Below are 22,377 nucleotides of genomic sequence, written 5' to 3'. Positions count from 1 at the left end.
ATGTGGCAACATTATATTTACTATCTCTTTCGTACTTTAAATCACAGCGTAAATGATTACGAGATGAAGCGTGAGGCAAATAGTTTAATTATTTGTTTTCTTTTGCAAATATTTTAGAACTTGACAGCACAAAGAAGTCGGCCATTTTATTGCTGGCTGAAGAACGGAGGGAGAAGTGATTGCTTCTCAAGCGAAGCTGTAAATTAATTTTTGAATCGTTTTATTTTATGATAATAGCGTTCAAATCAGGTACAAACAAGTATACGTATTTAGTGTAAGTTTTTAGTGAATTTATGTATTGCGTGTTGGAAGATGGACGATCCGAATAGAATGATGGCGCATAGCGGTGGTCTCATGGGACCTCAAGGCTACGGGCTGCCCGGCGGCGACGGTGCGCCTGCCGCGGGCGACGGCGAGGCGAGGAAGCAGGATATTGGCGAGATCCTGCAGCAAATCATGAACATAACCGACCAGAGCCTCGACGAGGCGCAAGCCAGGAAACACACGCTCAACTGTCACAGGATGAAGCCTGCGCTATTTTCTGTGTTGTGCGAAATCAAAGAAAAAACAGGTAATTCATACATCAATATATATTTTAAGAAAAAATCGAGGTGACACCTAGGGGTGCACCTCCCGACTAAAGCTACCTACTGATAGGCATATGCAACCTAGTCCTTTTATCAGCGTTATCTATACTAAAGGGAGGCCAAGCCTCTTATTTGCAAGAATCTGTTTTCTTCCCTCTCCACATACTAAGTATTAAACTTATCTGAGGAACAGGCAGGAACAACAATAGTCGTAACACATTCAGAATTCTTCTTAAATTCTTATCTAAATCCAGTGTAAGTACTTTTTGTGCAATACCAACTGTAACTAGTATCCAACTGTATGTTGTTGTCACCAGTCTTATCTCTCCGCAACACGCAAGAGGAAGAGCCTCCAGACCCTCAGCTGATGAGGTTGGACAACATGCTGATTGCGGAGGGTGTAGCAGGCCCTGAGAAAGGTGGTGGAGCCGGGGCGGCCGCCTCTGCTTCAGCCGCTGCAGGCGAATGGGGTGATTGACCTTTAATACTATTTTGTTATGTGAAATTAATAGTTGACTTCTGGTTATCTATTCTAAGTGAGGGTCTATGTTATAGAAAGAAGCTACATAAAAATTTCAAGTTTCTGAACCAAACGGTTTAAGCTGTATATTGACATATCAGTCAATTTATTGAATTAAAAGCAGAAGAATAAGTGTTAACCTTTTTATTTTTAGTTGTTTCACAATAATTCTGTATAGAAATTCTGTGAAAGTAATATAAATTTTAGATTGATACACTTTTACTTAATCATATCATTAGAATAGAATAGACTGTTTTTTTTCTCTCTAGTCTTTCTGTATGGTCTAAAATAATTCCCCCTATATCAATAAGGAGTTCAATTTCATTTTCAAAGTTACTAAAGAAGAAGTTTGTTTACATTTTTTCATTTGAATTAATCTTTACAAAACATATTTTCATATATAAAAATTAAAAATGAATTCCCATGTTAGAATTATTACTTGGCTAATATTAGAAGAAAAGTTTGAGTGTTCTGTATGAACACCAGTATTTAATTGATGTCTGATTTTATTGATTGATTGATTGAAAAAAAAAATTACCCCTCATTCAATTTTCCCTGTTTATTTATGAAATTTTCAATTAAGTACATAATACCATCTAACATTAACAATAAATTCACCTCACTTTTTCTAGATTTCTCATGTACAATCCTGTGCATAATCTGTGTACATAATTCAAGGTACAATTAAATACCTAACATATACTGCCATATTCAGTTGAAAATTTCTAAAAGAACAGATCGTAAGCCAGGTACCTATTTTAGATACATGTTCAATGAGAGAGGCTCGATGCTTCAACATTGAGATTAAGTTAAAGTGAGAGTTAGTTAGTTGATTGAGATTGCATCATTAAGTTAAAAAATATTATTTTTGCAAGTCAAGTTTGCAGCAAACTTGAAGCAGCCTCAGAGTGAACTAGAGTGAGGCAATTCTTGGCTTGATCCTGAATCAACGATATGTCAAATATTAGGCTATTGTGATGATCAAAGAAAAATGGGGCTATTTTAGGGCTACCTGCATCAACATGTCAGTCAGTTGACTGATGTTGACGGATGCTGCTTCAAGTCTGCTTGCAAACTTGATGGTAAACTTGAGTGTGTATGGCCATTGGCCAGTGTAAGGCCAATGATTGGTAAAGCAATTTAATGGTAGATGTTACATACATGTGACTGTGGAGACATAGCTTAATATTGTGTGTGGTGTTTGTGCATAATATGCTTTCAGTTTGCCCAATGAACTGAGTTATGTATAATAGAAAGCCTAAAATTAACCTTTTGATGTAAGCATGAAATAAACTTGTTGACAGTACATATTTGATTCCTGTAGGCTGTTATAGTCAATTAAATTATAAAGTAAAACTAACTCGATTAGAAACCCTTAGAAACCTATGAAAATAAACAAAAAAATTGTAAAAATAGATATTGCAAAATATTTTTATCTTTAAATAGAGTGTTTAATGTACATTTTTATGAGGAAAAGTTAAAAACTAATTCTTATAAGTACAAAAATAAGTAGAATATATTAACTTTATTTCGTTTTTTGATGATACCTTCATGCATTGATTTATATTAATGAATTAATTCATTTGCATAATTATGTCGCTATTGCCGTAATTATCAAGGAAATATGAAATGTGTTTCTCATAAAATAACTCACAAGTAATTTAATTTTGTATCACATGAGCAAGTTTTTAAAAGTATGTTAGTTATAACTTAAGTGACCTACATTACAATGAAAGTTAATATGATAAAATACATACAGAAATTGCATTTTTATTATAAGAAAATGATAATTAAAATAGTTAGATAGTAAATAATTTGGTGTGGTATTTGCGAGAGCAAAAAAATAGATTGTGATTCAGAGCTTTGTAACAATATTAACTATGATAAAATAAAACCATGCATGTACTAACAGAATGCATATTGGGTCAGGAATGCATGTTCTCTTTCTGTCCCGTTTGCTGCAACTTAAGGCACTGTGGCCCAAGCAGATAACGCGATCGAGCATTCCGACTACCGCGCGAAGCTGGCCCAGATCCGACAGATCTACCACCAGGAGCTGGACAAGTACGAGAACGCGTGCAACGAGTTCACCACGCACGTCATGAACCTGCTCCGGGAGCAGAGTCGCACCAGACCCATCACTCCCAAGGTGAGCCTTCCTCATTAAAACTGTGCCGCGCGACGCGGCCCAGATCGGTGAGATCCACCACCAGCAGTAGAGTACACTTCATAGGGGCAGATAAGCATTGCTTACCTTGAATACAAATATAATAATATTTATTACGAAAAATTATACGAAGGCGCAAAATATATTAAACAACTGAAAAGTAATATTCACTATAGGTACTGGTTGTGTTTCTTCAACGAACTCAGTACGCCGCGGTGAAACCGTGAAATGAAATCTATCGCTATTCCCTTAAGCATAAGAATTAACTCTCTGATTGTGAATCCTGAAAGTGTTTAAACAAATAAGATATGAAACATTGCAGAAGTACAACAACATCTGCAAAGATTTAAGAGTAATCAAGTATGTATCACTGTATGTAATATAAAGTTGTACAACAGGAAATAGAGCGCATGGTGCAGATCATCCACAAGAAGTTCAGTTCTATCCAGATGCAGCTGAAACAGTCCACGTGTGAAGCGGTCATGATCCTACGTTCACGGTGAGTTTATATTCCGTTTTTAATTAATGACATTTTTACTCAATCATTTGTAACAAAGTTTACTTATGAATGCCTAATATATCACAAAACCCTAAAGAAAAGTAGTGCTTTTATTTTTATTTTCATGCATGATTCTAGTTTTCAGTTGGTTAATCATCAACACAGTCGTCAGTCACGTGTTTTCTTGCGTTGTGTCTGTCAACCGCAGTAAAAAACATAATAATATTTTGATTCAATATAATCTACTCGTAATATACTCGTACATCATGTTTTCATTTAACTATATTGGCTGTTACATATTATGCCGCTTTTTCGTAAGTTTTGTCAAATGTACGTGTCCAGCTCAACCTCGGCCTCGTTACAAAAAAAAGAGAGGATAACTATAATGAGCTAAAAAACATAAAAAACGATATTGACGAATACATTAACGCTTGCAGTTTCCTGGACGCGCGCCGAAAGCGCCGCAACTTCAGCAAGCAGGCCTCAGAGATCCTCAATGAGTACTTCTACTCGCACCTGTCCAACCCTTACCCCAGCGAGGAGGCTAAGGAGGAGCTGGCGCGCAAGTGCGGCATCACGGTCTCGCAGGTACCCTCTAGCTCTCTGCCTGTTCCGCAGCTTCCTCGACTCGCGGCGGAAGAGGCGCAACTTCAGCAGGCGAGCTCTGGACTTGCTCAACGATTATTTCTATTCGCATCTCGCGAACCCCTATCCGAGTGAAGAAGTGAAGGCCGAGTTGGCTCGACGCTGCGGCATCACTGTCTCGCAGGTACTCGCGAGTCATCCCACACTGATGTCGGCACAGTGAACACGACCATTATATGCAATGATTATTTCTACTTGCATCCAGCAAATCCCTTATAGAAACTGGCAAATGAGTGCGGCATCAGTGCCTCGTAAGTATCACAGTGGCTCTTTGCCTATTTGCCAGCTTTCTGGACTCTCGGCAGAGGAGGCAGAATTTCACTTCTCAGCAAACTGGTTCTCCATCTGCTTTTATTCCCATTTGGTCAACTTCTATCTGAGTAAAGAAGTGAAGACCGAGATGACTCTCGACACTGTGGCACCACTGTCACGCAGGTACTCGAGAGTTATTCTATTTCTGATATCGATACGAACTACACAGCGGACTGTGTAGTTCGTCACCACCGCCCATCCGTCCGTCCATTCGTCCGTCCGTCTGTCTGTCTGTCTGAAATGCTGTCTGTCAATGCCTTATTACTTCTGAATGACTGTACAAAATTACTTCCAATTCATAAATGTCAAATGTGAAATACAAATAAAATTAGTACACTTTTTCCTGCGAGAGAAAAAGAGTGTTTTTTCACAAAGAGATTCGCGTGAACCGAGTTTATAAATTGGTCGATTGGCTCTCTTTTGCAAGACAAAAATTGTCCGACATTGATTTGATGATTTATGTTTGTTGGCAGGTGTCCAATTGGTTCGGCAACAAGCGCATTCGCTACAAGAAGAACATTGGCAAAGCGCAAGAAGAGGCCAATCTCTACGCCGCGAAGAAAGCAGCCGGTAAGTAGCCTTCCATCAGTTATGGTGCGTGTACACTGCGCAGGTAGTGTGTACACGGTGCACATAGACCGCCCAAATGTCTCTACTTGAGTGAGCTATATGCACTGTGTACTTGCACTGAAATCTCCACTTACTAAAACTTCAGTAAATATTACTCTCGAAATTATTGAAACTTCAAAACTATACTTTTAATTCACAATGTAAAAAATGCCCTGTTATTCATAAACATTCGAAATGTTCTATAAACCTTCTTTAGTTGAAACTTGAAACAGTATTTTTGTATGGCGTTTTATATGAGTAAAAAAATATCTCAGAGGATTCTCCTTATCAACAAGCGTTTTATTGACATTTTCTATCCAACAAGCACAAAAATAAACATAGTTGAGGTGGCCTCAATTAATTTTAGTTAAAGGTATCAAAATAATTTAGGAAAATATACCGTTTTAATCATTTTAATATCCTTTAAAATGATAGAGAATGAAGATGAAAGTGCGCTTTTCCGCTCGAAGCATTGTTAGAACATTCAGTTTTATTATTATTTGAACACTAGGTGATGCCCGTGACTTCGTACGCGTGGATTATGGTTTTTAAAATCCCATGGGAACTTTGATTTTCCAAGATAGAAAGTAGCCTACAAGTATGACACTCGTCAGGTCTTTAATTGTATAGATGCAGAAAATCACGTCGAGCCGTTGCTCCGTTGCGACGTGGTTGAAGGACAAACCAACATACTTTCGCATTTATAATATGGGTAGTCATAATTCCCTACTAACCCACAACAAGGCTGTGATTTAAGGGGTTCCAATATTGAAATAATAGTTAAAAATTGTCTAGAAATAGTATGATAAAAATTAAATAAATTATTGTAAATATTAGAATATATAAAATAATAAATGACGATTTAGCATATCAGGGTTTATAGAACATTGTAAATGTTTATGAGTGTGGGTTGGACTACATAGCCTGGTTTCCGCACACAGACCTGTCGTGGGCGGGCGCGGGCAGGCGCGAGGCTCGCTCTCCGGCCGGCCACGCCGCATACAACAGTAAACAGCTATATTGCCCTGAAGCCAGGGACTAATCTAGCGGGAATCCACGACATAGAGCAATTCCGCTGGAATGTGTCGTGCGGAAATGTTAGATGCGCTATTTCTGCGCGAACAAACCGCCGAAGAGAAATTACAATACTACCACTTTTATAAGTTACGCCATTGTTTCTGCGCAGAAATCTGGGTAAGCGTGTGCTGACACGCAGGCGATGTTGTACAGAGCAGTGCAGGGCAGAGCAGATTTTGTAATACATGAATGCACTGAGAGATGCGTACGCTACGGCGCTGGCACGTGCGACGCAGATATGCGTCTGTCCTGGTCTGCGTCAGTGCGGGTACAGACTTCTGCGCGACGCGTGCACATTGACACATGATTTTACTCATTCTGGACGAGTCTATCAGCTGCGTCACAGTACACTCTCCCGGCCTATGTCTGCCTTAACTGCCCTGCCCTGCAAAATCTATACTGTGCTGCGCTGCGTTACCAGCGTCTCAGCAAATGCTTAATCCTATTATGAGTGCACAAAAATTTAGTTTCTACCTACGCTCTATATCTGTTGCTTTATGCAATCTCTGTTGTTCTTGTGTTTAAAATCTTAATGTCAAGCAATAATGCCTGTATTTCCTTGGTGTACATTCGGTTTCAGTCTGCTTTAGGTTTTCTGTGCAAAATAATTTTATAAAAGTGGTAGTACTGTAACATAATAAATTCGGATGGAGTTCCGCGTTTTGCCCCTAGATTTGTCCCTGGCTTAATTATACTTAATCTTAATAAAGTTGCGAAATTCAAATACAATAACCTCAATATAGATTATTTAAAATTAAATGCTTTGATTTACACATTTGCAGCAATAATTTTGCTTTTAAATCAATGAGGTCTTATAAAAATATGAGGTCGTATGACGGCTCATTGACGAATGATCTTACGAAAGACTCTTTATAGAAAACTATAAGTACATTTCAGTAAAAAAATCAATTAAAAAAAGAGTGTAATCCTTTTCCGCATGGTAACTGACGCATCTCTTCCGCAGCAGCGGGCGCCTCCCCCTACTCCATGGGCGCGGCGTCCGGCACGGCGACGCCCATGATGTCCCCCGCGCCCACGCAGGACTCCATGGGCTACTCGCTCCCGGCGCCGGGCTACGACCAGCCCCAGCCGCCCTACGACGCGGCCATGGGCTACGACCCCATGCACCAGGACCTGTCGCCCTAGGCGCGCCAGGTACAATCATTCCCGTGGCTACGCGGTAAGACGTGCTTGCTCGGACGGAAACGCTCACGGTTTTCTTCTCTTGTTCTAGGGGCCACAATCGCGCAGCTTCCACAAAATTGCCATTACTATAAGTTGCGACACGCGGCGTAGGCGAGCGCCCCCTAGCTGTAGGACCTTGTATACTATACCACTGCGTCTACACTAAACTCTAGTTAAATGTTATTTTATACGCGATTTCTATTGAAATTCATCGATTTATTTTTGTGTATTATTATTTTTACTCTATACAATTTACATAGGTTTTACCGGAGTATTTATTGTAATTATTTTTATATAATGTACAGTGATATCCTAGAATTTACATGAAATAAATCGCCAGAGAGTAGACATCGCATTCTAGTCTACAAAAAAAATTGACATATAAAGAAAGCATTTCGACTTTAACTTTTAAAAAACAAAACTTTACGCAATTCATTAAAAATACGCACACATACATTTTTGTACATGATTTTCTGTTGTTAAATGAATGCAGGCGACTATGTTAGTCCGCGCATGTCAAGTAGGTCAAGAACATGCGCGGAATTTATGCAAACCAAACCAATGTAAATAAGGATATGACTGTTCATAATTATTAATTATTATGTATTTTGCTAATTTTACGCCAGTTCTCGAAAAGTATTATTTTGGCCCAGTGATTGTTTCTAAAGTCAAGTATTCGGCAGTATTACCGCAGCAAGTGACAAGATCTCTTTTTGTAAACGTTCACTAAATATACCCGGGCCATGATACCATTTTCTATTTGACGTTTAGAAAAGTTTCTATTTGAATTAAATTTAATCAAGTAGTTTCGAAACGTTAAGTAAATCTTTCGACGTAGATAAGCTTAGTAACCTCACCCAATACAAGTCTGGGTATTTCATATAATATAGCAGGTAGTTGCAATTTGCTTTAAATAAAGCTATCAATACGATGCAACTGAATAATGCCTTACTAACATTAATGATCGGTTCAATGTTAAAATTAATCTTTCAATTCGCGGTCATGAGGACCTCAAACGAGGGAATGCATGAGTGAAGGACACACCTTTCACGTAACTCTTACAATGACACATCTAATACTTTTTGACCAAATGAATATCAAATAGAAAATAGTAAAGTGGCTGAAGTATAAATAATTTTAAATAAATAACTAATCCTTACCATACGGTGAATATAAATATACGATAGTATGTAAGTGAATGTAGTGTAATGTTTATATTGTAAGCGTTAAGATATGTTTTTATGCTGACTAGATCGATGTGGACGAGCCCTTGTGGCGGTGCCGACTGACGATAACGTCTAACTATACCCTGTTCATTGAGACGAGCCAACAGGTAGGTTCCTATTTACCTTCTTTTTTTTGAGATATCTGTATGTTTTTCTTTTACTTTGTGTTGTAATAATAAATTCTGAATAGTGAATAGAGAGATGGTATTGTCAGTCGACAGTATACTTGGGCTGCCGAAATAAAGTGTGCAATTTTAATATTTTAATAGACGAGGTTTATAAAGGTCGGCGCACACTGAGTATTTCTCTTTTTCACTTAACTCCTATTTACTACGATACAAGTAAGCGATTTTATCCTTTTAACATAAGTTTAAACGTCTTCATTTGATCGTTTTCAATTAAATTCTTCGGTGTTGTGAATATCGGTATGGCAACTGTGAGTTATTCAAACGTTTACTAGGATTTGAGTGAAATATTTGTTTGACAAAATTGTAGGTCTCCATATGAACGTTAAGAATGCTATTACAATTACTTGTACTTTGTTGTACAAATGTTTCACGCAGTTGTTAGCGAGTAAACGTTATGCAGAACTCAGGTTCAAGGCATATTGTTGCAGAGTCGACCGCTCATTGACGCGATTTTTAAACGTAAAGTGAACGCCAACATTATATTAGCTCTGTACCTAATACAAAGTTTGTGTGGGATAAATGTGCGCGTTGGAGTTAAAGTTCAGTATACGTCAAGGTATACGTTTGAATAATATATTATAAAAATGAGAAAGCCGGTCATGTACGAGTTGGACTTGTACACGACGATCGTACAAGATATAAAACTGAATTTTTTAATTTGCGTGGCGGCCATTTTCACACTGAAAATTTCAACTATCTAGGCACCTATTCATGGGATACGGCCCGCTGACAGACGGACGAACAGCAGAGGCTTAGTAATACGGTCCCATTGACACCTTTCCGGTATGGAACCCTAAAAAGATGCGTCGGTTCAATTTGGCTGTGCGTTAATGTGTCTTGAGCCTTATACTAGCAGTACTAAACCATAATATATTATATTTTCGGTGCTAAATTGTTGCTGGCACAGAATATTATTTTTTCATGTAGTGTATAGGTTAAATGTTAATGATTTTATTTTATTTGTCGTTCTGATTCAATGAAAATAGATTGTCTATTGCCCAATAGACTGAGAGACGTTGGACTATTTATTCAGTGTTTTTTGTAATACACACATTATTTATTGTAATACATACATACTAATGTTATTAATATATCGACTGGTATCAGAGCACCTCTGCGAAGGTGGCCTGGACCACCCAGGCGTTCAAAGTCGCAAGCAGAAGCCCATTGAAAAATGACCTCGGACGGGTTTGAAACTAGTCAGGCATACTCCGGCTAAGACGTGAGTCCAACCGACAGACATTAATATTTATGATGATATTAAGCTCTTGAACAAATTGGTCACCGTCTCTTAGACTATATTAAGCAGCCTAACGAGATGGATAGTTCCACTGTACACATAGAAATAATTTGGATATAAATAAAAAATTAATAGAATTAAGTTGATGTGTTCTAAAGTCAAGATATCTGAAACAGTATACGAAGAAAACGTTAAAGAGAAAAATATAATAATTGGAGTTAAACTACAGCGATCATTATAGAACGCGCCGCTGCCTATGTCCTTTACAATACAGGGTGTTTTATTTGTTTGAGACAGTGTAACTTAGACTTTAAACTTGTCATGAGCAGAACGCATACGTTGTATTTTTCTTCATGAAAATTACCTTAATATTTCTTAAGTACCCACTATTATATTATACTAAAAAATATTTTTCTAGTTTAAGTAGGGATTCTTTTTCTTCCTGGTATTTTAACCCGGGATTACGCCAGGGTCGTCGTAAAAAAGATTCCATTTAATCCAAAACCGTTTTTCTTTATCTAATTTAAGAGGTTTAAGATTTCCAAGCAAACAAAACACCCTGTTTACTAACGCATACTATTTATACGATTTTAATAATAGATTTTAATGAGATTCGATTAATGTAGTGATACGAGTAAACCAGCGGCGTGGCACATGTATACGACAAGTTCAATGTTATTGCGACCATCAGATTGAATAAATTACATTTTTGTGTAGTTATATTGACGTTTTATTTTTTTCTCCCTTTAAGGGTCATGAGACCGGCCTGCCCGCGAAATTCAAATTTAATTTGGTTTTTCGCAATTTGTAAACTAATACGACAAAGTAAGCTTATGGCATTCTAATTCCGCAAGGCAATATCATTTTCACAGGATTACATAAAAATCTTTACTTGAAAGTGTTCAGTTTAAGAAATTACATAGTCAAAATAATGAGTTTGACGCGAGTTACTGTTAGTTACTTAGGTACTGAGTTAGCGAAAAATCGTAGGTCTATGACTGAGTTACTGAATTTCGCGGGCAGGTTTTGACGTTTGATAAAAAGTTGCCGATTTGACCATAATAGTGAAAGTCTACCAATAGGTACCCTATTATCACGTTGGACACCTAGACAGGCTGTCATCGCGCGTGAGATGGCTTCATTCATGGTTAGCTTTGGACGATTCATTATGACCTTATAGGTAAGTATAAACTGGGTGTCCAAGCCATGTAATAAAAACTTGCAGGTGCACTGCCTTGATATTAATGCATCTGGTTGTTGTTAGGATTCCGTATCTCCAGAGAAAGAAGGATCCTTATAGGATCACATCTTTTAGTCTGTCAAGGAAATCAAAAGCGTAGAACGCTTCTCGTTTACCTAAGAATCATGAACCGTAGGTAGCAATGTGTGATTGAGCACAAGTAAAGGGAAGAATCCGATAACCGTGAATTTGTTACATCTGGTTACATCACAAAAAAATTAAAGTTATTTCTTGTAAGTAGGTATACGTACGTAACGATGATTAGGAATTGGAACCCTTCGTGTATGCGAGTCGGGGTCGTACTTGACTGATTTTTTAATAGGTTCTATATTATATATATATACGTATTTCTATCAATACGGTCAGTAGGTCAAGGCCATCTATTCGCACAGACTTGACTCTGTCCTATAAGTACTTACCATAATATTAGTATAGTGACCAAGGGACAGCTTATTGTCATCGTCAACTTATGTATTATCAGCCGTCATGACTTTTCTTCATTGCCGCACATGGCCGTTGTCAGATCCACTGCAGTATCAGGATTGAGGAGTTGGAGTCCAAATTTTTGATGGGGCAATGCCGCAGTTTCTCTATCGATAAAAAAATTACCGAAAGCGCTTCAGAAATCTCGGAGATTTCGGTGTACATAGGTAGAAAACACAACTCCTCCTTTTTTGAAAATCGGTTAAAAAGTAGCCTATGTTACTCCTTGGTTAATCCTATACTGGTCTGTGAAAGTCACGTCAAAATGGGTTCAGCCGTTCCGAAGATTAGCCCCTTCAAACATACAGATGTTTCGGCATGGTAGGTAGGTATAGTTCAAATGACCATATGAGGGAATTATTTCGACATTACAGACAGACACTTCAATTTTATTTATTAGGTAAGTACCTATTCAATTAAGTAGATTGCTTACCAAGTTTAAATCAACCGTCCTGTGTGCCAACGGTTACATTGAATTTTCAATTTACCGCGTAAAGTCATACAGAATTAGCATCTAGGTAATCACTAATATTTTGCAAATCAGTACCTAAGTACTTAATCGTACGTAACCAATCCATTATCCATGACCAGTGTTGCCATAGCCGTCGGGTGAGACGTGTGTCTGTTCAGTTATGATAAGGTCTTTATTTACCTTATCTCATTCAGTGGCCTTGACCAAGAATTGTAAGTAGGTACATACTTATTTACGTTTATTCATAATATGAATCGATAGTGAGAGTAACTTTAAATGAATAGGTGAATTATTAGGCTAAATACATGAATGTAGCTCAATTATTAATATGGATTACTGGTCCGTGATGGTGATCAGCGGGTGTTGCACAATATTCACCCATATGAATTGGATTTTATACTACGAATAACAACTTTAAATTGTTAATCGTAGTACAAAATAGTTGTGATTTTTTAATTGATGTCCTTATAACTAGGTAGGCACCTCACTAACTACCTAGGTACTTATTTACAGTCATACAATTTCACTCATTTTCTTTTCCGAATTTTATCAAAATTGAATCAATCGTCATTCAGTAGTAACATACAGGTTAGATACCTAATAAGCTGAAGGTATTCCTTCTTTAGTGGGTAGGTACCTAACCTAAGTATCTTCAAAAATTTATATTATTTTATGTACTTAATATATAAGTTACAAGTATATATAAAATATAAGTTTATATAAGTAGTAAGTAAGTATTTAATTTATATAAGTTTTGATTCTATAAAATAGAATCAAAACTTAGCCTTTTCATGGTAGACTTAGATAGTACCTAATTTTAATCAGGTAACATATCCACATTTTACAGTAACAAGGATGACGAGTATCCATAGTGCGTATAAGGACGATGTCCACGATGTGCCGATGTCGGTCATTATCAGACCTTTCATGCCCGAGTTGGACGAGAGCAAGGTCGAATCCTTAATGAAAACGATACAGGTAGTGTATCAATAAGTGGAAATATTTGAGGTTTTCCTTATACAGATAAGGAAACAGTGTAGATACAGAAAATAGGATCACTGACTATAAAAGATAGGAATTAATATTTTCTAGTTGAACTTATAAGGTCAACTTTTCCTGAAACATCTTCTTTCCTGATCTATAGTTTGTTTTCAATCTATCTGTAATTTGTAAGTAGATAGGTAGACAACTTAGCAACGTAAATTTATCTAAAACTAGCTGATGCCCGCGACTTCGTCCGCATGGATTTAGGTTTTCAAAGTCCTGTAGGAACTCTTTGATTTTCCGGTATGAAAGTAGACTATGTATTAATCCAAGGTATATCTCCTTTCCAAATTTCAGCCAAATCCGTCCAGTAGTTTTGACGAGAAAAAGTAACAAACATACACACATATACAAACTTTCCGCTTTATTATCGTGGTGTGATTATTATGGTCATTTTGACGAATAAAAATGTTGCTAAGTAACTTATCTAGAAGTATATGGATTAATCTATCTTTCTACCTACTGATAGTATACAGCATACTGATATCTAGGTAGGTATCTAGTTGGTACCTACTACCCTACCCTGTTGTAGACAATGTCTTGTGATCTCGACCAAAGATAATGTAACAATACGATTTCTGCCACAACTTATAAATAAATGGGAATTAATTGTTATAGGAAGAGGAAGAGCAAGGCACTGTGCCTCCAATAGACATCCTGTGGATAACGGGCAGCCAGGGCGGCGACTACTACTACAGCTTCGGCGGCTGCCACCGCTTCGCCGCCTACAAGCGCCTCAACCGCCCCACCATTCCCGCCAAACTTGTTAGATCCACAATATCAGACTTACGGACTTACTTGGGTAGCAGTACGCCGGACCTTAAGTGATGTATGTACGCCGGACCTTAAATGATGGAGGGTGCGAACGAACTGCAGTGTCGTGGTGTGGCCTTAACTCGGTATAAAATGTATGACTTCGATAGTTTTCTCGCATCAATAATTTTACGTCTCACCAGCGTAGGATAGAGTGTCAGTATGCCAGTCATGACTGCTTATGCTTATGACTGGTCGGTATCGGCGTGTGAAAAATGAGGAGCTAGCGATTACGCTTCTGATCTATTTTTTTTATTTGGACATTTTTGGCTCACTGAATACAAATTTAAACTTATTTCCGAACAACTATAACTAAAGTCTCAGCAGCTTTCACTTAGTTTTGATGAGTTATTCGCCAGCTCCTCAGTTGATAAATACAACTATGTCGATAGTATGTCAATACAGTTGAATGTTGTCTGTAAGTGGCCACTCTTAGGTCAGACTTAAGACACTTAAAATGAGACACTGCTATACCGCTGGCATAAATCTGTCTCGTTTTAACTGAAACATAAGTCTGAGCAAAGTCAAAGTGCACTCTATATTTCAACCTTTCTAAGGTAAGGTATAGAAATAAAACGGCACAAATGATTCCACGTTTGTATTGTAATGTGGTGGCTCACTTACCTAACTACAGAACAGTGAGATATGCCATTTCTGTATGATTTACATAATATATAATTTATTTACAAACATGAACATAAATAATATCAAAATACATTCATACGACATCTGCAGTAGTGCGTCCATCTACATATGTACGTGCTAATAAAGAAACGAATCGAAAATGGTGACGTTAATCATTCCCTCTCACTTGCACATTATACACAGGTATTGTGAAGTGAGAGGGAATGATAATAGCCGCAATTTTCAATTCGTTTTTTAATTGACACGAATTATAATAAAAAGCGCATGGAACGCAAAATAACCTTAGCACCAATATTATTTCGAGTTTTTTCTTTATCGTATAGTAAAATAATACAATATCAATGTAGGTATTGACTACATAAATATTCACATTGTAGGGCTTTTGCATATGGCGGCATTTTCACATGTACCTATTATAATTCGCGACAGGTCGACATGGCAACCGGGGTATGCGATGAGTCGTGCAGGGGGAACGCCCGACACACCCGCGCGGTCATAGTTTTAGTGTTGCACAAGTCCGTATCGACCGCGTTTATCGGTTTCGTCGTTGCTTGTAGTTTTGTGTATTGAAAATATGACTTCAGTTGCCTGTTCGTCCACGAGTCAAAATAAAATAACCAATAATCCATTCCCAAACACGTGCACTAGCCTGAAAGGTATGAGAATATTGTTTTTGTTTGTATTGTTGTTGTTGAGATTGAATTATTGTGAATCACAAAAATTCATCGACTGAATGCGAAAATATTGCCATGTGCAAAAGAACTTAGTTAGTTCAAGCTTTACAGTGATTTATTCATTAACATAATAGAATTTCATTAATTGTTCCAAAGATCAGGCTCAGTAAAATAAAATTGCATACAATATGAACACAAAATAATATTTAAAACTAATTTTTTACATATAGCACATTTACAGAGATCATGAGCAATAACTTTGTGCATTGGAAACTCATTGAATACTAAATAATTAACTGGCACGAAAGAATAACATTTACAATAAAGTATTGTTTTATAAAATAAAGTAGATACGTCACGAAAGTTGAAGCTGATTGCAATGCTGCCTTTTCACAAATAACATGCGATTCCATGGTCCCCAGCTGTAAAATAGTAAAAGTTTCTTATTACTAACTTTTTCACTGCTCGCACTGCGAGACATAAAAGGCGCCTAATTGATTTTTCCTTGTTTTCCAACTTTCGTAACGCACAATGTAATAATTTCTATACCTTCCTCCTTTTCTATAATGCGTTTCTCTAGACGTCTAGAGACCTTCTAAAAAAATAATTGCATTAAATATTGCATTGAACTATTATAATACGCCACAAAAAATTCAATTTCATTAAAGCTACATATTTAAAGCACAATATTCAGAACATTATGCCCAAACTATATTTAAAGTGGAGGAGAATACTCCCACTAAAGGAGTTTTAGAACGTTATACTTATAACATCTGTCCTAAGTATAACATTTTACAACACACAGTTATATATTGTTATGATGTTTTACAACATTACATAATAAGGAATATTACTGAAGTGGTACACTGGTGTGAGAGGATAACAGAGAATTTTCATCTATGTCACAACAATCATTATATAATAATATGTAATACATTGCGATCAAACTAAGAATAGGAACGGCTGTCCGCCATGTTGTGATAGCTATCAGGTATATTTTATTTCAATGTGAAAATTCTTGGAAACTGAATGATTAAGACTGTTGACAGATCAAGGCCACGGACTTTCTTACTTTGATCGCATTGTATTTTGTATGACATCAACACTAAATCAAGTTATAACAATAGAAACGTTCACATTACAAGCAGTTCTTGGCTATTGCACTCGTAGGTATTCTATAGACGTGTTATGTTTTATGTCGCGACCAATCAAAATTTGCACTGTGCAAGCTATTGCACAAAAGCACAAATATTCATTATGGACGTCTTTACGTGAAAAATGTTTCAAATTAGCGCTATTAGTATGCAGCGTTCAAACAGACGAGGCATATTTTATTAGTCTGAGTATTTTATACAAATCATTGTAATGTGAAGCAGGCTTTATTCGCTACTCTACACAGTTGATCTCTTTTTGGTGTCAATTTCGATATATTTCAAAAATATACTTGTAAATGGAAGGAAACAATCATTGTATATGTTACTCTATGCATAATAGAGGTAGAAACCAATTTACAATAGCAATATAACTATGGATTATTTATTGTATGTATTATTGCCATGCTTTTCTCACACCCACGCTTAAAAATCAAAACTTAATCATGATAAAATATATGGTATCATCATTTTACTTATATTAACACTGTTACTACAATATAGACATGTTATGTTACAGTGTTGTTATAATGAGTTAAATAATTACTCAGATCTTTTGATAAATTGATTTAATCATTATGCTATTGAAAGTTTCATATTAAAGGCAATAAAGCAATGGTTAGAAAGTAGCTAAGTAAATAAACATTTTAAGTCATTATAATACCGGTAACAATATTAAATATTGTTAAAGATATCATATTTATAATTTTTGTGAATATAACAGTTTTAGCTCACAGACACAATATTGGTCTTAGTATTCTCTAGTTTTAAGTAGTTTAGTTGATAATTTGTATGAATTGTATTTTTATTTTATTTTTTGTGATTTTGTTGAGCCGAATAAACTTTTATTTATTTATTTATTTATTTAATAACGTTGTTATCACTATATTATGCGTTGACTGTCAAAACTGGGCGAGCAACTTACAATTGGTGATACATTTTCTTCAAATTGTAATAAATAATTATTAAATTTAATAAATATTCATGTAAGGAATGTTAAAACCAGCAAAATTACAATTGATGATACAATAATTTGATACATTTATTTAAAATTGTAATAATTATGAATATTTCATTCACCTTAAATTATTATATTCATGTTTGGCCTGTCAATTACCAATATACACTTGTTTCCGTTTAAAATTATGTTAACAGTGAACATTTACTTTAATATTTACAATATTTAAGACACAATTTCAGATTTCTATGTGAATGTAAAACAGTTTTTATTTGCTATTAATGATTTTAGATATATAGATAAATTGGTGGGCTTATAAAGCCGAGTCTCCACGTTCATACATGTTCGACGAACAAGAACTGTTATAAAGTCAATCAGTACCTACACACGTCGAGACTTAGCTTAATGTTAAAAATAAAAATTATAAAAAGTAAAATATGAATTTACTTTCTTTAGGTATGTCTGTAGCATTATTGTTAGCAGTTTTATTTACAATATTCCAATATTCGTTTTGGAATTAACCTATGTTAAATGAAATTATTTTTGAAATAGTTCTGGGGTTTCTGGGATCATTATCTCATAGACTTTTAAGCTTAAAGAATGTAATGTTTAATTAAAAATGTAGGTACGCTGGAATGTAAAACAAAGTACATGAGTTTACAAAATCAAAATCATGTTGAAGTGTAAAAATATGGTTTTATTTACCTACATAAAATTCTAACTGAAAAAAAAAAATTAGGCATATTTTGAAATCCTAGAATTATTAACAGTGATGAAAAACGAATTAGTTTGGCACTCGATCTCACTATACATTGAATGTTAGTTATTTATTTATGCTATGCAATAAAGAGCCGAATAATCTTTAACAGAGGGATTTTTGATAAATCGTGTAGGAAAATTGTCAAATTTCTCATATTCCTCGGTCAGGTTATGTATTTGAAAAATCAATCTTAGACAATTTCTGAAATCGCATAATGCCGATGAATGATCACAACTTTTATATTTAAAAATGGTAAATTTTACTAGTTTTATAACGGTCATAATTATGCTCTTGAATGTTGAGTATACGTCTTTGGCAGTGTCCGTACGATAAAATGGTAAAAATATTATAAGCCATCGGGGATATATGGAATTAACAATATTATAAGAGAGCTACTATTAGAGACAGGTACCCGAGACAATACTTAAAAGTGTATATTATTTTGCTTTGATTAAGATCCGTGTATGGTTCTTCACCTAAAATAAAATATAATATCATTATGTAATAATATGTTTATTCACAACATAGATGGACTTTCGTAATCCATCTACCTAATGCTAATTTTTTAAATTGCATATACTAGATACCTATCTATCAAGGAATTTAACATTTAATATGGATTTGACGATCTTTTTAAAACTGTAGGACCAAGAAGAGGTAAATATTTTTTTTTAAAATTTTATATACATATTTTTATTTATTTTATTATTTTAGTTACATTAAGATTTATTGGGATTTGAAGCAATCTTTTTAAAATGTCTAAAGGGATTTTTATTATATTATAATCATTTATTTTTAGATTTCATTTGAACATTTTATTAACACTATATAAATATATAGATATTGATGTTAATTCGGTTGTAAACAAGCCCTTAAGTATATAAATAAGTTTAAAAATAATGCTATCCTTTTCTTCAGCAAATATTGTGAAAAAGAGAGTACTATTTAGCATGTAGATTTGTGTACAACCAAAGTAGCACAATTATCTGCTGAATTTTTAAATATTTTCATTAAAACTGCTGCTTAGAGCTCAAGATAAACAGCAGCAGAGGCCAAGAGAAGCGACGGTTTTTTCAAAAATGTAATTTATCTTTACTACCTAATGTGTGTGTTGAGTGAATCGAAGAAGACGCACGAATCGTTCCTCACAAATATGTACGTTACGTAGTGAAGATAAAGTTCAGTTTCCTTTGCCACGTTTCAAAATCACTTTCGTTGTATCGATTCTTCTGTATCGTGCCTCGAGTATAGATGGGTCAGCTTTAAGGAGCAAGATAAGGAGGAACTCATTATTAATACGTGAATTGCATTGTATTTTATGTTAAGGATATGCTACTAATATTTGTTCAATTTCTATCTACCCACATAATATCTCCTATGACTTGAAAAAATAACTTACATACTTCACAAAAATAAATATACATTTGACTCATGTGTCATCTCAGAACATCAACAATATAATATAATATGTATGTATTTTTTATATGAATCATATTTTCTAAATAAAATATATTCGATATGAACTAGTTCTACTATGTATATTTTATAATTTTTCTAGTATTGCATTAGCAATTTGGAGAGGTTTTCTTCAATAAAATCTAACGCTGCTTTTTCATTTTGATGTGTAATGACTTGTGTGTAAGGACCAGCTCAGACAGATTTGTATTTGTCGCGAGTTCTAAGGATATTTAAATATTGACCTTATCCAATTAAAATAGAGTTGTTAATACAGCTGCCAGTTGCAAGAACAAGACAGTATGCTGCCGCAGTGATCCACCCTACGCTGGCCCTAACCCACCAAAAGGATCGCTTCAAAGAGGTAACTCACGATGATGAAGCGATCCTATTGATTTTTGCACTCACACTTTCGACCACAAAATAGTTTTACCACCGTTAGGTTGATTGTCGTTTGCACTTTGTAAAACTACAAAGCCTATTTTCGCTTACAAGACCGATAAAAGGCTGAGTTTTAGCAAAATTTTGATGTGCTGAAAATAGTTACTAAATGGTAAAGCAATTTTATGGTCAACTATATATCCCTAGTAGTAAAGCCTACTGGTCATCATTTACTTGCACTACACCGCTTCTAGAAATTGCCATCTTGAATAAAGATCGATACTCGTTACACTATTTCGCGTTGTTATTGATAAAATGTATCTTTACGAAATGACTCTAAAGTCTACATTTGAATGTATTTTCAGAAACGACTCTTCTGTTGCTGGAGCGGAGCTGCGCGAGCCATTGATGACCTTACCTCAGAATAGTGAAACGCGTCTTAAAAGTTAAAGATACCTTAAATAATAATATACCCACATTCTCAGCACCAAATCGATGCGTTCTTAAACTTTATAAGCCGCCATTAGAAAAACCTTTATAATATCTAAGATGCTCTCAAATATTAAGGAGCGTTTCATTATTCGCCGTCAAGAAAACATCCCTTGTTATACTCGACATACATTTCAACATTGTAAAGCACAATACCTATTTAAAGCATTTCAATTATTAATATTAATTAGCACGATAGAAAACACTTTTTCGTCCTAACAACTATACAATAGTTTTTCATCAATTTTTTCCTATATTTTAATTTAACACTTAACACAGTTTTTCTTAAAAACATAGTCCCACTTTTTTCTAATACTAAATTTATTATTTCGGTCGCGTATAACTTTACACATCATATCGTAGTCCTTAAACTCATTGCCAAAGAATAAGTCTTGAATTATTATTACGTATAGCAACATTATCTTCAACTATGTTCTAGGCTCAAAGATGCCAATTATTGTGCAAACAAAGCCTCTTATCTTTCTTTCTCCAAGACTAATACATAAAACTGCATAACTTTATGAGCAAATTGAACTGGTTTCTTAGTCACTGTAATCAGTTAAACCACTCAAAGATTGTGCAGTGTAGCTATTACACATGCATCAAATTTACAGATCTAATAATTATGAAATTCATGACGGGAGAGCAATTTAGATCATCGACAATAGATGTTTGATGTAGTAATCTCTTAAAAATGACGTCTTTAATATTTTCTTTGATATCGGTGTTAGATGCTCCTTAATCACCAAAATCTCGCGTGGTCGTCGTCCTGAAGTCTAAACCAGTCTGCCAACCAGTTGAGCAATATCCTTGTGAGACGCCCTTGGTGTAGACGAGGTCGACGTGAGGTCTACACACCAGGCAACCGATCAGATGAGCTATGTCGACGTGGTTGACCTGATGAGTGGCATTTAAACGAGGTATTCCTGAAGTATAAACCAGCCCACAGATTAATTGAGCAATGTAGTGTGACTCTCTAAGAGAGAGTTGTATCTAGAAGAGGTCGTTCAGATAGATGAATGCCAATTTTTAGTTGAGTTAGATTACATAGTGTGACCAATTCCGGGCCCCATTTCATCCAAATTCAATGGTTATTTCAATTCCAGCTAGAAATACCAGGATCTCATCAAACTTGAAGAGCGTAAACCAGTCTACTGACTAGTCGAACAATGTGCTTGTGTGGCATTTTCGGTTTGTGGTTGTTTCTCTTGAAGAACGTAAACCAGTCCACCAACCAGTTTAGCACTGTCTCGGTGCGTAGGCGAGATCTTTCAATAGCGTGAACCAGTCCACCGACTAGTTAAACAATATCCATATGCGACGAGGTCGCCTTGAGGAGTGTACACCAGTCCACCGACTAGTTGATCAACGTCGTCGGTCGTTAGACGAGGTCGTCCGGGCAGTCGTCGTCGTGCGCGCCGCCCGGCGGCAGGTAGTGCAGCTCGCGCTCGGCGAGGCAGAGCTGACATCAGTCCAGCGCGCCGATACACTCGGGCTCCTCCCGCACGCATTCTTTGGGGAAGTAGCCGGACCGGTTGTCGCCCTGAATTGGACACA

At 35.9% G+C, this 22,377-nt stretch overlaps 3 protein-coding genes across 13 annotated transcripts in view; 2 read left to right on the top strand and 1 right to left on the bottom strand.

Moving 5' to 3' along the window:
• Positions 1–49: 49 nt before the first annotated feature.
• On the top strand, positions 50–10,975 carry LOC123864945 (homeobox protein extradenticle). 6 transcript variants are annotated; one of them, XM_045905730.1, is made up of 9 exons: positions 50–571; positions 905–1,057; positions 3,078–3,256; positions 3,673–3,773; positions 4,211–4,361; positions 5,204–5,300; positions 6,281–6,346; positions 7,384–7,571; positions 7,651–10,975. In XM_045905730.1, the coding sequence occupies exons 1-8, from the start codon at positions 313–315 to the stop codon at positions 7,560–7,562; spliced, it is 1,185 nt and encodes a 394-aa protein (XP_045761686.1). In that variant the 5' UTR covers positions 50–312; the 3' UTR covers positions 7,563–7,571; positions 7,651–10,975. The 6 variants fall into 6 exon arrangements, with proteins under 6 accessions (XP_045761686.1, XP_045761685.1, XP_045761689.1 ...); XM_045905729.1 differs by having other exon boundaries at positions 51–571; positions 7,381–7,571; XM_045905731.1 differs by having other exon boundaries at positions 52–571; positions 3,096–3,256; positions 7,381–7,571.
• A 1,576-nt stretch (positions 10,976–12,551) lies between these two features.
• Positions 12,552–19,492, top strand: LOC123864972 (putative sulfiredoxin). Of its 2 annotated transcripts, none has more exons than XM_045905796.1 (3): positions 12,552–12,662; positions 13,298–13,428; positions 14,113–19,492. In XM_045905796.1, the coding sequence occupies exons 1-3, from the start codon at positions 12,611–12,613 to the stop codon at positions 14,320–14,322; spliced, it is 393 nt and encodes a 130-aa protein (XP_045761752.1). In that variant the 5' UTR covers positions 12,552–12,610; the 3' UTR covers positions 14,323–19,492. The 2 variants fall into 2 exon arrangements, with proteins under 2 accessions (XP_045761752.1, XP_045761753.1); XM_045905797.1 differs by having other exon boundaries at positions 12,567–12,666.
• The window catches only part of LOC123864927 (protein vav), a 32,790-nt gene continuing 25,305 nt past the window's right edge, over positions 14,893–22,377 (bottom strand). For all 5 annotated transcript variants that reach the window (XM_045905691.1, XM_045905692.1, XM_045905693.1 and 2 more), the window contains one exon: positions 14,893–22,363. In XM_045905691.1, the coding sequence (XP_045761647.1) occupies positions 22,289–22,363 (75 nt within the window). In that variant the 3' untranslated portion in view covers positions 14,893–22,288. The remainder of the gene's footprint in view (positions 22,364–22,377) is intronic.

This window comes from Maniola jurtina, chromosome 4 (genome assembly GCF_905333055.1).
Source record: "Maniola jurtina chromosome 4, ilManJurt1.1, whole genome shotgun sequence".
In the NCBI taxonomy this organism is placed as follows: domain Eukaryota; kingdom Metazoa; phylum Arthropoda; class Insecta; order Lepidoptera; family Nymphalidae; genus Maniola; species Maniola jurtina.
This window is presented reverse-complemented; position numbering and strand designations above follow the sequence as displayed.